At 40.0% G+C, this 16,501-nt stretch overlaps 1 protein-coding gene across 1 annotated transcript in view; it reads left to right on the plus strand.

Moving 5' to 3' along the window:
* PIP5K1B (phosphatidylinositol-4-phosphate 5-kinase type 1 beta) overlaps positions 1-16,501 on the plus strand; it is a 118,382-nt gene that overhangs the window by 73,681 nt on the left and 28,200 nt on the right. The window contains exons 8-11 of the mRNA XM_082497910.1: positions 13,302-13,513; positions 15,654-15,737; positions 15,830-15,878; positions 16,419-16,501. The exon at positions 16,419-16,501 is cut by the window's right edge and continues 2 nt beyond it. Coding sequence (XP_082354036.1) covers positions 13,302-13,513; positions 15,654-15,737; positions 15,830-15,878; positions 16,419-16,501 — 428 coding nt within the window. The remainder of the gene's footprint in view (positions 1-13,301; positions 13,514-15,653; positions 15,738-15,829; positions 15,879-16,418) is intronic.

Below are 16,501 nucleotides of genomic sequence, written 5' to 3' on the forward strand. Positions count from 1 at the left end.
TTCACATTCATGCTCTGCTGTGGCTTTCTTGCTTAGCTGAGCTGGCCTCCTGATACGTCTCATCAGCTGACATAGAGCTCCCTCCCCAGGGAAAGGTAGAATAGAATAGAATCATAGACTCATTTATGTTGGAGAAGACCTTTAAGATCATCGAGTCCAACCATTAACCTAGCACTGCCAATTCCACCACTAACCAATATCCTTTACCACATCTACGTCTTTTATATACCTCCAGGGATGGTGCCTCAACCACTTCCCTGGGCGGCCTGTTACAATGCTTGACAACCCTTCCGGTGAAGAAATTTTTCCTAATATCCAATCTAAACCTCCTCTGGTGCAACTTGAGGCCATTTCCTCTCATTCTATCACTTGCTACTTGGGAGAAGAGACTGACCCCCACCTCACTACAGCCTCCTTTCAGGTAGTTGTAGAGAGTGATAGGGTCTCCCTTCAGCCTCCTTTTCTGCAGGCTAAACAACCCCAGTTCCCTTAGCTGCTCCTCACGGGACTTGTTCTCTAGACCCTTCACCAGCTTCATTGCTCTTCTTTGGACACACTCCAGCACCTCAATGTCTTTCTTGGAGTGAGGGACCCAGAACTGAACGCAGTATTCAAGATGTGGTCTCACCAGTGGCAAGTACAGGGGGATGATCACCTCCCTAAGTCTTGCTGGCCACACTGTTTCTGATACAAACCAGAATGCTATTGGCCTTCTTGGCCGCCTGGGCATACTGCCAGTTCACATTCAGCCAGCTGTCAGCCAACACCTCCAGATCCTTTTCTGCCGTGGCAGCTTTCCAACTGCTCTTTCCCAAGCCTGTAGCGCTGCACAGGGTTGTTGTGACCCAAGTGCAGGACCCAGCACTTGGCTTTGTTAAATGTCATACCAGTGACCTTGGCCCATCAGTCCAGCCCCCTCTGTACAGCCTTTCTACCCTCAAGCAGATGAACACTCCCATCCAACTTGGTCTTGTCTGCAAACTTACTGTAAGGGTGCACTCGATTCCCTCATCCAGATCGTTGATAAAGGTATTAAATAGAATTGGCTCCAGTACTGCGCTCTGGGGAGCACCTCTTGTGACCGGCCACCGACTGGATTTAACTCCATTCACCACCACCCTTTGGGCCCGGCCATCCAGTCAGTTTTTCACCCAGTGAAGTGTATGCCCATCCAAGCCATGAGCAGCCAGTTTCTCTAGGAGTATGCTGAGTGAAGTCGTGTCAAAGGCTTTACTAAAGTCCAGGTAAACAACATCCGCAGCCTTTCCCTCATCCACTAAGCGGGTCACCTTGTCATAGAGGGAGATCAGGTTAGTCAAGCAGGACCTGCCTTTCATGAAGCCATGCTGACTGGTCCTGATCACCTGGTTGTCCTGTATGTGCTGTGTGATGTCACTCAAGATGATTTGCTCCATAACCTTCCCCAGCACTGAGGTCTACTTGGTTAGAGGATGTAGTGGACTGACTTGTGGCGATCTGTCATGGGCTGGTGCCTCCAGTAGCCACTCCAGATTTTCTACTTTAGGACAGGTACAGGAACACTGCATGGAATCATAGAATTGTTGAGGTTGGAAGGGACCTTTAAGATCATCAAGTCCGACCATTAATCTAACCTGACAAAACTACTTCTAAACCATGTACCCAAGTACCACGGATTGATAGCTTTCTCCAGTTCCTGTGTCCCCTGCTTGTTATGTTCACACTCAAGGTGACAGAGTCTGAAATCTATGCTCACAGATTATTTTGCACTTTTGCACCTTAGCTAAACAAAGGAGTGTACCATTACAATGTTCCTAAAGATGTACTATTCCTGAGTTTATCATACATACAATGCACACAATTAAAAATTTGAACTATCTTTCAAATTCCAGACTATTGCTGAGACTTATTACACCTATACTTGCTAGGAGGGCACTATCATAGTTACTGGGGGGGGTGGCAGTGGGGGGGCGAGACAGGGACGCACTACAGGCAAACGGTACTAAAAATAAATAATTTCACTCGCCTGAATAGCTTTCCTAAATGTCTTTGCTTTGAAGCCTTATACACTTCAGAGTGCTTTAATTTGTAAAGCCAATATGCCTGTATTTTGTATAATGGTTAAATCCTGAGAGTATTGGAAGGTAGTTTCAATAGCTGTGATTTATTTTTGGTAATCATGCTGTTAACTACTCTGATCATTGTATAAAATTATAAATTATTAAAGAATAGAGCAGATTCTCTAATTTCCAAATAAAATTAGTCTTATAAATACTAACAGAAACTGTTCTGCTCATATGGCACATAAGCAAGTACTAAGTGAAAACAGAGTCAGTAAAGATATTAAAGACAGTTAAAAAGTGCATTTGGGATTTTCTTTTTTTTTCCTTAAGGATGCAGAAGATTAAGCTCCCTGTCAAACTTAGCTGCTGTTGTGTTTTGTTACAAACACCTATTCCTGCAGAAATTGTTTCTGTGTTGAGGAATACTTATGTGGGGCAATGGATAAGCTGTGGTAGTAAGTGATGTGTTAGGTACAAATAACGTTAGCCCAACTCTATATGAGAAAAGGTAGAAGTGAATTAATAATAATGTTCTATTTTTCATAGTTGACATGGAATAAAAGTAAAGCTAGGCATCCATTATTACTTACTTGATCTTTACTGGAGCTCCTAAGCAGTTCAATAAATACAAATTACCTCTGTTCTGGGCGGAAAGCATGGGGAAGACACCTATTCTCTTGTACAAGTCCAAACACACAAGTAACAAAGTTTGTCTTTTGGTTAATCTGTGTTAAAAATAAAGATAGCTTTTTATAGAAGTACATGTCAAAAATTACTGTAGGAAGGTACACCAGCACATCTCGTCAGAATATGGTCCAGTTGTTTAATTATGAAAACACTGTTAATATATTCACTGTAATCCCTTAAAGTACAGAAGAACCAGTAACTGTTTATTAAAAGAAGGAAAGAAAAAGGAAATCCCTTTTAAAACGGACAATGTCATGGTTATACAGATATATTACTCTACAAACTGTTTCTCATCTAATTATGTAACAAAGCATGTTAATATAACTTGAAAAAAGAAACGTGAATTTCAGGACAATAGATAATCACAGGATTCTGTATTTGTAAATCTTTACTTCACTTGCTTACACAGTTACAGTATGTTCTTGAATGTCAACTAGTCATATGCAGGAATTTGGGGTATTCTATTAAAAATAGCCTGGTTGTGTTTTTCCCTTTCCATCTGCTGCTGAATCCAAGAGAAAAAAAAAATTGAAAAGGGCTGAAAGGAGGAGTGCATGTGAATGCAGTTATTAACTGGGCAAATGGAAAAAAAAAAAGTGTTATTCCTCTTGCTCTTTATTTTGCTGTTAATGCCTGCTTAGTAAGATGTTTACCTGTATGCACTCAGATAATATCTTTTTGTCAATCAGTGGTAAATTTGCAGTATTTCTCCCTCCTCTTGCATTACACTTTTTCATGTATATAAATACTGGAAATGAAAAAAACTGTCTATGCAAATCAAGCAGTATTTATTTATCCTGAAATTTGGGATAAAATTCCCTACTGAAATTGCGAAGACATGATATTTCAAAAACTGAAGTTAAGAATTATTCCCCAAATATTTTTAAAAAGTGGGGGAAAAGTGAGCCAGACTTTATACGGGCACTAGTGATCTTCATTTGTTACTTAAGGATGACTTTTTTCTTAATGAAGCATATTTAAGAGCTGGCCTATAAACTCAAAACTAGTTCTTCTCAGTTAACTTGGTGACTTTAGGGATCCTGCGACACCTGTCATATTTAAAACTATTAACAAATGTTGTTTTACACAAACAGACAAGGCAACTCACTGTAAAACTAAGAAATTTTGCCTTGCAGTAACTAACTAGATTTTCTTTCTCAATAGGAAGAGTATTTTTCAAGCTATCAGTTGAAGTGCTCATGACCTATAAGTAGGCAAAGTATGCCTGTTTTCTGATTTCTTGCTGGGGATATCTCTTCCAAATTCGTGAAGGTGGAAAAAATAAGTTTCTTCTTCTCTCTGTAGATATAGCTATTACTAAGAAGTGAGATTCAAATCACCTTTACTGTTTCCTTCACTTCTTTCTTTAAGGCATGTCTTACTGCAGATGAGGAAACCAAAACCTTTCCTGACAGATGAAGATTGACTCAGTGCTGTTCCCTCTGTGGCAGAAGACTTAATTTTTGTAGTGTATTTTTGCATTAGAAAATTAGGAGAATGATTAGATGCATCATAAGAATACTGTCAGGATTATTTAGCTAATATCTCCACACTATCTGTATGATTAAAGTTTCTGAATACCATTTTTTATCTGGTGGTCAGACTAGGAGTTCAAGTACTGGGGTTTTTTTTCTTTCTCATTGCTTAAAGTTTTTCAAGACATGAAGGACAAAATGCATTGCTGCTAAGACTTCTAAGTAGAATTAGAAACCAAACAACAGAATTCAGCTTTTTGTATTATGGGATTTCCCTTCTGATAATTTTAAATGGAAATTGAGCCTATTTATTCAAAGGTTGCACTTTACCAGGATTATTTTTATTTAGTTTGATGCAATACTGTTAACGGTTTCTACTTTGCTTTTTTCCTTTTTTAGACATTCAGTTGCAATGGTTGGAAATAATCCCGTTGCTGGAAAAGCAAAAGGCGTAGTTCGTTAGGGGTGCTCTCCACATTTATAAGAATTTCATGCAAGTGTTGAGTAATGTTCTAATCAAACGTATGTGTTTACCCATTTTGCATTTGTAAGTTAACATTAGAACAATAAATATATTGATACCTGTATTGCAAAATATCTTTTACCGAAGCAAAGACAATTAATGCAATTGTGGTCATGGGGTTTTTAAGAACAAAATAATTTCAAAATGTTTTCACTAGTGGGAATTGAATGGCATTTTAGAGTCTGCAGCGTTCCTTTACCATATTAGCAGAGAACATTATGGACTTTTCTAAGGAAATCACATTTTTAAAGTGGCATTAATGGCCTGACTAACAAAAAAGCCTGTAAAGACATGGAAATTCAAAGTTGAAGACCAAGAGAGTCACATCTCACAAGTTTCAGGTCTGGGTATTATTGTCATCACTGCTGTTTTAGCCAGTTGCTGCAAAAATCTCAAGCTTTATGGCATGAACACATATCTGTTTTGTGCTGAAGCAACTGTGACAGTGACCTTGTATGATCAAATTTATTCCTGTATTTTTCAAAACCTTTAGTACTGGGGGTTTTGTTGGTTTTCCTGTCTTTTTTCCTACCTCAGAGTGTCTACACAGATTATTCTTTCACTGATATGATTTTGGTGACCCATTCTACAGCACCTCCTTACGAACAGTAGCATTGGCACAACTTGAAGGAGTATTGAACTGCAGTATAGGGCAGAAATAATAGATGGTATGGCATGGAGATGGAGAATGTGCTAATCTTAGATAAAGGCTCTCTTTGTCAGAAATGGTAGTTTGAGGAAAATGGGCATGGAATGATAATGCAGATCTCTTGTATCTTTATGTTTTCACTCCTGTAGTATCAATTGAAATTCCAAATTTCTCTTTACTTCTACTTTGGAACTCAGAAACCAGACTGTTGAAATGGGAAGTGACTCCGCATACGCTTTTGGGGGCAGGGAGGGGGGGTTGGTGATTTATTTTCTTGGGATAGATTGTTTCTAACCAGACCCATCACTAGGCATTTGACATGTGCGCACTTGTTTTGAAGGAATGCTTGTTTTGTGAGATAGTCCTTTATTTTGTGAGATTGTTATCTATCTACATATGTTGTGAGAGTAATTATTGATTCAGTGTAATACTGGTCTTCTTTCTGTTATGTTAGTTCCTATGTCCCTTTTCCAAAATGCTTGTAGGAGAGGAAGTGTTTGGTTGCACGGTTGTGCTTTTAAGTTTTTGCTTTTCATAAGCTTGTGAAACTTTTTTTTTTTTTTAGTAGCATTTTCCTTGGTTTGTTTATGAAAATGACCTGCTGACTTGAGTTTTGCAGGTTTAGCAACACAAGCGCAGATTTCTCTGTCAGACAGTACATAGCTTGGGCTGACTGCATCTAAAATAAAAATGAAATTCCATGGCAGGAATACTTGCTTTGCTGTATTAGTCACTGGCTGAGATAGTTGAGTGTAACCATGTCTAAGATGATTCACAGAATGCTTTAACAGCTGATGAGCTCTGAGAAAAGAAAATCTGATTCAGGGAGTTATTTTTCATGTTCCAAAACAATGTACTTTGTGATGCCGTTTCACTGGAGTTTTTATGTGGTATGAAAGCAAAATATTGCTTAAGGCTAGAAGGGGTTGAGTGACGCTTGCCATCTGGAAGTTGTCAGAGCAGCTAACAGCCAGCCGTGGTGACCAAGTGACAACATCGTGTTGACAGAAACTGTGTAGCTAGTGAAAAAGACATATATAAATACAAGCAGGATGAACAATTTAATGTGGAGTTAATGAACTGAACGTTCACTTGTCATTATCAAATACAACACTTAATCATGCTGCATACTAACAAACAAGAAGTCTTGCTGAAACCTCTCAGTGCCATTTTGCTGGCAAAGTGCATTTCAGAGTGGTTGCATGAGTAAAGATTTAATTTCTCTCACTTTTACTACAGGAGGAGTGTATTTCTGGGAGTTAATGTCAATTTCTAGTGATCTCCCGTGGATGACATCGGGTTTTTTTACAGGGCTTTCTCTTTTTGCTATGAATATAGCCCTTTAAAACTGTGACTTGTTTTTTTTTTCCTTAGATCACAGAATCACAGAATAGTCAGGGTTGGAAGGGACCTCTGGAGATCATCTAGTCCAACCCTCCTGCCAGAGCAGGGTCACCTACAACAGGTTGCACAGGACAGCATCCAGGCGGGTTTTGAATGTTTCCAGAGTGGGAGACTCCACAACCTCTCAGGGCAGCCTGTTCCAGTGCTCCACTACCCTCAAAGTGAAGAAGTTCCTCCTCATGTTAAGATGGAACTTCCTATGTTCAAGCTTGTGCCCATTACCCCTCATCCTATCAATGGGCACCACTGAAAAAAGACTCCTCCCATCCGTCTGACATCCTCCCTTTAAGTATTTGAAAGCATTCTTCTTTTCTCTAGACTAAAGAGACCCAAGTTCCTCAGCCTTTCCTCGTATGAAAGATGTTCTAATCCCCTAATCATCTTCGTAGCCCTTTGCTGGACCCTCTCCAGCAGATCCCTGTCTTTCTTGAAGTGGGGAGCCCAGAACTGGACGCAGTACTCCAGATGCGGCCTCACCAGGGCAGAGTAGAGGGGGAGGATGACCTCCCTCGACCTGCTGGCCACACTCTTTTTGATGCACCCCAGGATGCCATTGGCCCTCTTGGCCGCCAGGGCACATTGCTGGCTCATGGTCATCCTGTTGTCCACCAGGACTCCCAGGTCCCTTTCCACAGAGCTGCTCTCCAGGAGGTCAGCCCCCAACCTGTACTGATGCGTGGGGTTACTCCTCCCCAGATGCAGTACCCTACATTTACCCTTGTTGAATTTCATTAGGTTCCTCCCTGCCCAACTCTCCAGCCTGTCCAGGTCACGCTGTAAAGCAGCACAGCCTTCTGGCGTGTCAGCCACTCCTCCCAGTTTAGTGTGATTAGCAAACTTGCTGAGGGTACACTCTATCCCTTCATCCAGATCATCGATGAATATATTGAACAGGACTGGACCCAGTACTGACCCTTGAGGGACACCACTTGTTACTGACCTCCAACTAGACTCTGCACCACTAACCACAACCCTCTGAGCTCTATCTGTCAGCCAGTTCTCAATCCACCCCACTGTCCATTCATCTAGCCCGCACTTCCTAAGCTTGCATGTGAGGATGATGTGGGAGACAGTGTCGAAAGCCGTGCCAAAGTCAAGGTAAACAACATCCCCTGCCCTCCCCTCATCCACCCATCTAGTCACTTCATCATAGAATGCTATCAGATTAGTCAGACATGACTTCCCCTTAGTGAATCCATGTTGACTACTTCTGATAACCTTCTTTTCATCCAGGTGCTTTGAGATGATACCCAGCACAAGCTGTTCCATCATCTTTCCAGGGATGGAGGTGAGGCTGACCGGCCTGTAGTTTCCCGGGTCATCCTTCTTGCCCTTTTTGAAGACTGGAGTGACATTAGCTATCCTCCAGTCCTCAGGCACCTCACCTGTCCTCCAGGACCTTTCAAAGATGATGGAGAGCGGCCCAGCAATGACTTCCCCTAGCTCCCTCAGCACTCGAGGGTGCATCCCATCAGGCCCCATGGATTTGTGGTTATCCAGTTTATCTAACTGATCTCTAACTTGCTCCTCGTCAACCAAAGGAAAGTCTTGCTCCCTCCAGACTTTCTCTGTTACCTGCAAAGTCTGAGTTTCCCGAGGACTGGTCCGAACAGTGAATACAGAAGCAAAGAATGCATTTAGCAACTCCGCCTTCTCTGCATCATCTGTCACCACGGCACCGGTCTCGTTCAACACGCGGGCCCACATTTTCCCTAGTTTTCCTTTTGTCTCCTATATACTTAAAGAAACTCTTCCTGTTGGCCTTGACATCCCTCGCCAGGTTCAATTCCAAGGCTGCCTTGGCTTTCCTTGTTTCCTCCCTGCATACCCTGACAGCATTCTTGTATTCCTCCCAAGCAGTCAGCCCCTTCTTCCACCTATTGTAAACTCCCTTCTTCCACCTGAGCTTTTTCAGAAGGTCCCTGCTCAGCCATGCAGGTCTCCTTCTTCCCTTGCCTGATTTCTTTCTCTTTGGGATGCACTGATCCTGAGCTTGGAGGAAGTGACGCTTATATAGCAGCCAGCTCTCTTGAGCCCCCTTACCCTCTAGAGCCCTCTCCCATGGGATTTCTCCAAGCAACTCCTTGAAACGATCAAAGTTAGCCCTCCTGAAGTTTAAGGTTTCAACTCTACTTGTCATTTTGTCTATACTACGCTTAATCCTGAATTCTATCTTCTCATGATCACTGCAGCCCAGTCTGCCCCCAACCTTTACATCCTCCACCAGTCCCTCTTTGTTTGTCAGTACCAGGTCCAGTAGAGCACCTTTCCTTGTAGGCTCCTCCACCACCTGAGTCAAAAAGTTGTCAAAGTTGCAGTGGAGGAACCTCCTGGACTGTACATGCCTAGCTGTGTGGCCTTCCCAGCAGATATCAGGGTAGTTGAAGTCCCCCATGAGAATCAAGGCCTGTGATTGTGAGGCGATTTTCATCTGTCTGTAGAAGGCCTCATCAACTACCCCATCCTGATCAGGTGGCCTGTAATAGACACCCACAACAGTGTCTCTCATATTACCCTGCCCCTTGATCCTTACCCACAAGCTCTCAACTTGCTCTTCATCTGCTCCCAGGGAGAGCTCAATACATTCCAGTTGCTCTCTCACATAAAGAGCAACTCCACCACCTCGCCTCGCCGGCCTATCTTTCCTAAAGAGAACATAGCCCTCCATGACAGTGTTCCAGTCATGTGAGCCATCCCACCACGTCTCAGTAATTGCAATGAGATCATGGTCCTGTGACCGCACACAGATCTCTAACTCCTCCTGTTTATTCCCCATGCTACATGCGTTGGTGTACAGGCATTTCAGAAAAGCCAATGAGTGTGTAGTTTTTGCCCTTGAGGAGTGGTGGGCCTTCTGACTCTCAAAAGTACTAGCACTCAGCCCCACAGTTGCTGAGCTACTATGCCCAGGCACCTCTCTAGCAAGCCCAGTTACACGCCCATCCTCCTTCAAATCTAGTTTAAAGCTCTCCCAATGAGCCCTGCTAACTCTGCCCCAAGAACCATTTTCCCCCTGCGAGACAGGCTTTTCCCATCTGCTGCCAGCAGGCCTGGTGTTCTGTAGATCAGGCCATGATCGAAGAACCCAAAAACCTGTCTGTGGCACCAAGTTCAGAGCCAGTGATTGACCTGCTGACTCTTTCTGTTAACCCCCTCATCGTTCCCTGCAACAGGAGGGACAGAAGAAAACAAGACTTGGGCTCCCGATCCCTTAACTAGTCGCCCCAAGGCCCTGAAATCCTTCTTTATTGCTCTTGGCGTTCTTCTTACTACATTAGGATCTCATTTTAGTACCTTCGCAGCAAAAACTTGCTGCTGCTTCTCAAAAGCAGTTCATCTAAAATCATCAAAGCTGCTTGCAAGCAACCCTCGACCCAGGAAGAGGCTTAAGCCTTTTTGTGTTCTCAATAGGATGCTGCATGTTCAGAAATAGCTTGGTGTGCTACATTCTGTAACTTTTCCATGGCAAAACAGATTAATTTGTACAACTGTGTGCATAAAATGTTACTTACATGTTTACATTTAAAAATAATCATGAATTGCTATTTTAAATATTAACGATGATACATATGTGAGAACCCTTCAGATATATTCAGCTGGAATTCCCACTGACTGAAGTAGAATTTCTGTCTTAATACTGACTGAAGAATTTGACGTGAACTAAGTTTTTGTTGAATACTAATGTTTGAGATTCTTCCTTGTTATTCTGGTTAATTATTTCTTACCAGAATTTTCCTTAGAAACAAACAGGGGAATAAAACAGGCTTAGATCTGGTCAAAAGAGGTGTATTTGCATAAGTAGTGGCTGGTTTGGTTATCAAATTTCTAAGGGAGGTAATCAGAACTGTATATCAAACCAGTAGGCAGTCAGAGGGTCAGATCATATTATGATAACCTGAAGACACTTTGTAGACTGGGCAATCCTGCCTCTGTGTAGGACCATGATTAAGGTGTCTGGGGGACAAGGGCTAAGAGTTCATATGCTGTGTGCTGTTTGTAAGAATACGTACTGCAGTTAATCCATTGGATGTGCAGGTGTTTCAATTTCATAATGAGCTGAAATAACAAAATAGCTACTTGTTTTTATGATGTTTTTCAATAATTCTAGAACAAAGTCATAAATAGTCAGATTTTTAGTCCATTGTATAATACAAGTAGTGTGGGTTTAAGTGACAGGGGTGAATTGATGCAGTCAGATGAATTTTATCACATAAAAGGTCCCTGTGGAAGAAGAAGCACATTATATCACAGCCTTCCAAGAGGCTACATACAGTCCTAGATGTAGGTTATGTAATTAGTGCAGTTAAATCATAGTCTAATGTAATCTAAGTCAAAAGGCAGTAAAGAATAGGTTGAAGGCAGAACTGTCAGCAGTTATGTTTATAACTGTAAAATAAAAGTGGCAAGTTCCAAGCCTGAATATCTGCTCTAATCTGGCTTTGCATAAACAGTGTTGCTGGCTGTACTACTAAGGTAAGTATTTTTATAGAGGACGAATTGAGTTTGGGGTTTTTTTTCAGCTACCCAGAATACTTTCAGTATTTGGCAGCAAACATCCACTGACTAATTATTTTTAATGAATACGTTATATAGAAATTTCTTTTTGAGAAAGTCTGATTAAAGGGTAGCAGTAAATAAGCAGTAAGGAAAATTCTAGAACTTATTTAGCACCAAGTGTCTGTGCCTTTGTACCCATTAGCTCTACTATTTTTGCAATTCATGATCGTAAACCAGGAAGTTATTAGCCACCAACGTTCCCACACAATGCACAATAAAATTTCATTATCTTGTTGTATGGTAATTTAGAATATTCTTTCTTATTGTATCCTGAAACTCCGTGAATTCTGTCCTCAGAGGATGTTGTGGAGTACTGAGGGCCATATGTTAGCAGCCTTTTTCTTCTTTCATTTTAACTAACCCACCCCTGTGCAGGATTACTCTGAGCAAGATCAAACCTACCATGTCTTCTAAACTCCTCCTTTGTGTCTGGAAATCACAACGAGGCTATGCCTTTCTACACTTAAGACTACAGTATGTTATGCTTTGTTTCTTCACTTTAAATGCTTACAACAGTGCTAAAATTAAGACACCATGTACCTCATGAAAGATAAATGCCAGAGATTGAAAACAATTCATCTGTATTCTGCATTTGGCTTCTACTTAAGATATTGACTACATAAAAAATACAGATGGAGTGAAACAGAGCTTTCATACCTCTTTGCCTATATACTTGGACATTGGAGTTATAATTATCTCTGTGGATGTGTTAAGTAGTAGATTCCCTTTTCCTCCTCAGTTTTGCAGACCACTAGCCTCTTCCTGGTGATTGCCAACAAATCTCAGTTTGTAGTTCACAAACCATCTCAGTGTTTTGTGTAAAAATATTTATACTTTGATAGTCTTCATCAAAATGACATACCTGGAGTACTGCTCTTTATTTGTCATCTCTGCAAAATCACATTTTGTTCTTGTTCACATGAAAAGATGTACTATTGCCTCTTGATTCCATGCCAAAAATTACACCATTATCTTAGGGCATTGTGTGCCAGAACGTGTCACTAATAGTTGCTGAGCTGCATGAGGTAAAGGAGAGGTGAGTGGTACAACATGTCCTTCCTGGTTGCTACTGGGTTTTGTCCCTCCAGTGAGCGCTGCTGTCATATGAGCTATTTAACACGGTTGCTGTCTGCTAACAGTTTGGTTATGTTACTAGATGTGATCACAGCTTGTTTTAGTTCACATTTGCATATTGAGTTGAACTCTATTTCCTTTTAATGGCAGTATGCCAGACTTCATAATGATGTAACTGGCTAGAAACTTATGACAGTACTACATGAAAGGAGAAATGGAACTCACCTACAGACAGAGGCAAAAATAGTTTGTAGAGCTAGAAGAGGGGGTTGGTGGATTAAGTCACGCTTCAGAAATAAAACTGCCTTTGCAGTTCAGATAGACTCTATTTATCTTAATAAAGAGAGATGTATGATTTTTACCCAAATCCCACCAGCTGTTAATGACAGGGTAGTAGCAAATGCTTTTTTTTACATTTGAAAGTTCTCCAAGAATGCTTTCTCAGTTATAAACAGGAGGTGGAGGGGAGGTAGAGAGTAGTCTAGGCAAAAATGCTCAGTAAAGTCTGGAACATGCATCAGAGGTGACTTAAAAAATGTCTATAGTTCATAAGTATGTGGTGGAACTATTAATTGATTATTTGCTATAAATAAAAAAGGGTGCTGACTTGACATATCTTCCTTGACTACAAAATAACATCAGGCTACATTTCAGCTATGCATCTTTCTTTCCCACTTACAACAACAGCATTGAGCTAATTAGATAACTAGCACTTTGACTTATGTGAGGTAGTAAAAGATTTTTGTTTAATTATAATTTCACGTATTTTCCTAATAAGAGAAATTTGTGCTTTGAAGGCCTATTTTTACTTAGGTTTTCAAAATGCTGCTGTGTTATATCGTGTATAGCCTTTTTTGGTTTCAGTACAGCCATTTCTTCTTTGTTAATAGGTTCTAGAAAGTTTTAAGATCATGGATTACAGTCTGCTACTTGGAATCCACATACTGAACAGCAACATGAAGGAAAAAGAGGGAGAGTGTTCCCAGAACACATCGGACGCAAAACGTCCTGGAGGGCAGAAAGTTCTCTATTCTACAGCCATGGAGTCTATACAGGGACCTGGGAAGTCAGGGGACTCTGTCACTGCAGAGACAACAAACACGTAAGTGCTATAACCTGCTCTTAATGTTACTATTAAAATTGGCACATTCTGTTTCTTCATATCTTCACTCTTTGCCACTTGGTATTAAGAAGCAAAACATTTAAGAGTACACTGCATTTCAGGATTTTTTTTTTTTTTTTTTTTTTTTCAAAAGTTGGATCATCAAGATTTACTGCAGAGCAGGAAATTAAAATGTTGATTAATAGATTGATCATCTTTAAATACATGGTAGCAAATTTAGTTAGTTCAGAGTGACTTATGTATGCACAAGTGCATTCATTTATAAAGGAGATATTATGAGACAGCTATTACAAGAGTCCCAGGTATAATCTAATTTTAACTGGAAGCAGCCTGATGAGCCAAAAGCAAAAACTATTTATTAATATTGAAATGGATGTTCCTACAGTGGTTATTTTCATCTCAAAATAATATACTGAATACGTAGAACTGTGTCATCAACGACTGAAGCATAGTCATACCCATGCATGATATTTCCTGAGATTAAGAAGTGCTGCTTTGCTCTTATTTTACTATCTAGCAAAAACTGCAGTAGAAATTTAAGTATATAAACAATAGTTATTCTGTTTCTTTTGAAATATGTACAGTGTTAGTGAGAGCATTATGTTGACCATTCTCATTTTATATAATCAGTCCTTCATTATAATGAGGGTTTCATTTCAAAATTAAGGATTTTCTCTTCTGGTTCTAAAGGGAGCTGTCTAGGTAAATACAATTGATGATATAGGAACATTTGCTTAAACTTACAGCAAACAAATGGGAGAATTATGATATTTAGCATTTAGAGAGAGTTTCCAGATGTTCAGAGCTCTAGAATATAAATTAGAGATTAATTTCACTCAGTTTTTACAGCATTACACACATTCACAGAGAACATGGTGTATGTATGGTGGCAGAGGTGTTGCACTGGCAGTTTTGTGGGGTGCTCAGTTTTGGTTTGGTTTTGGTTTTTAACTAAAAGCTAAAATGCATATAGGCCATCCAAGAAAGTCCCTGTGGTTATTATATATGGAAACCCACCCTGGGCTCCCACATCACTTGAGCTAACATAGTGCTGCTTGGATACTGAGCAGTGTGATACCATTGCTGAAAGCCTGCTGAAGCAGTTGAGTCCTTCCATGGCCCCTTGCACTATCTCCTCACTTGTACTGACATAACTGGTGGTGTGGCAGACCTCACTGAGGTGGATGAAAATAATCCTAGGTCTTACAAAAAAGACCCCTAGGCCACTCTTCTGCTGACCATTATAAGGCCATACAAGCATGAGGGTAAGAATGGATACCCAGTAGCAGTAACTGCTGCTTGTACTGGATTGAATTTACAGTCATAGCTTCCAGGAAGAGCTGGCAGAACGTAGTTGTGTAAACCACTTTACACTTGTGAATGTCTGACTGGTTAATTGATCTGGAGTGTACACTGGTTTTGTAGTGGTCCATCAATGTCAACAGAAGGTGACAGACTGAAAATTGGATTTCGGTTTCTGGTTGTAAAAAGAATGGACCCTTTTTTCTAGGTGGTGGAGTAGGAAGAGAGGGTCTTAGGATGAGCACCTTGTTCTTTAAGGTCATGACTGAGTAAATACTCTGAACCAAGTGGACATCCAGGCAACCAGGCTTCTCAGCTTGAGAGTGTTACTTTTTCTGTCGCTAACTATCTGTAAAGAAATTTAGAAAAAGCGCATCTGTAATTTTTAATGAAAAGTATACAAAACAACCTTTTCAGACTTGGATTAATATGCAGGCTCTTTAGAGTTTTGTTACATGTGATCAATAAAGTGACAAAATTCTCCTTTACCTAGACAAAATTATTTTCCTTAGTAATAAACTGTTGCGTACTTTTTTTCCAATTTTCATATCATCTAAATATTTCCAATTCTATCTAAAAGTTATCCTAAAATACTTGGGTTTAAATGCATATTTACCACTGGATCTTTAGGGTTTTTAATTACTTTAGGTTTGCCGTTTAAAATAGTTGTTTGCTAAGTGACCCACATTTGACTGACTGGCATCTAGCTTTACTGTGCGCATTTCTTTGGGTCTGAAGTGAGTATAGTGCACCAGCTAACTGATGATCAGAGATGACTTAAAAGATAATCTAACTACATTTTTGTTGTTTCTCTCAGAATGGGAGGTATTCCAGCTAAAAGCCATAAAGGAGAAAAGCTACTTCTATTTATGGGTATCATTGATATTCTCCAATCTTACAGGTAAGTTAATTTCGAGTTTTTATTGAATAAACTCTTCTGAAATTACTTACAAATGTGGAAATTCTATAAAGCCATTCTTATTTTGTTTTTAGGTTAATGAAGAAGCTGGAACATTCTTGGAAAGCTCTTGTTTATGATGGAGTAAGTAGATTTTACTATTTTTTTAACTGCTGATATTTTAGCTAATGGAATTTTGATTTATGTTGACCAGGAAAGATCTAGCTCTGGTATATTTCTATTCTACCATCACCACGTGGTTTGGGCTGTTGCTGAAATCTTTTAGGTCCATTTCCAATACATGCTCTGATTCTACTTGCTGATCTTTCAAAATCAACTGAAATGATCAGCTTGTCCTTATAACTTACACAAGACAATGGCCACCTAGAACATTGATGAATCTGTAACTGAAAAATATACATAGTGCTAAACATACTCATTTCAAATGCTAGGAATATTTTACGTGAATATGGCCGTATAATTCATAGCTCAAAATTTCATAAATTAAAGAAAAGTTATTGGAGAATTAACCTTTAAAAAGGAAAAACTTGTTAGTGTTCACTTGTTTTGAGTATGCCTGAAATGTATGATATAGTTTACCTGAGATGTCCAGCTTCTTTCTTGACAATTTACTTGTGATTTATTTATGGAAAACATGACTTGAGACCTTTTTCAATCTTGTAGGACGCTGTTTCAGTTCACCGACCAAGTTTTTATGCAGACAGATTTTTAAAGTTTATGAGTACAAGAGTTTTCAAGAAAGTTCA

This window comes from Vanellus vanellus, assembly GCF_965231255.1.
Source record: "Vanellus vanellus genome assembly, chromosome: Z".
NCBI lineage: Eukaryota > Metazoa > Chordata > Aves > Charadriiformes > Charadriidae > Vanellus > Vanellus vanellus.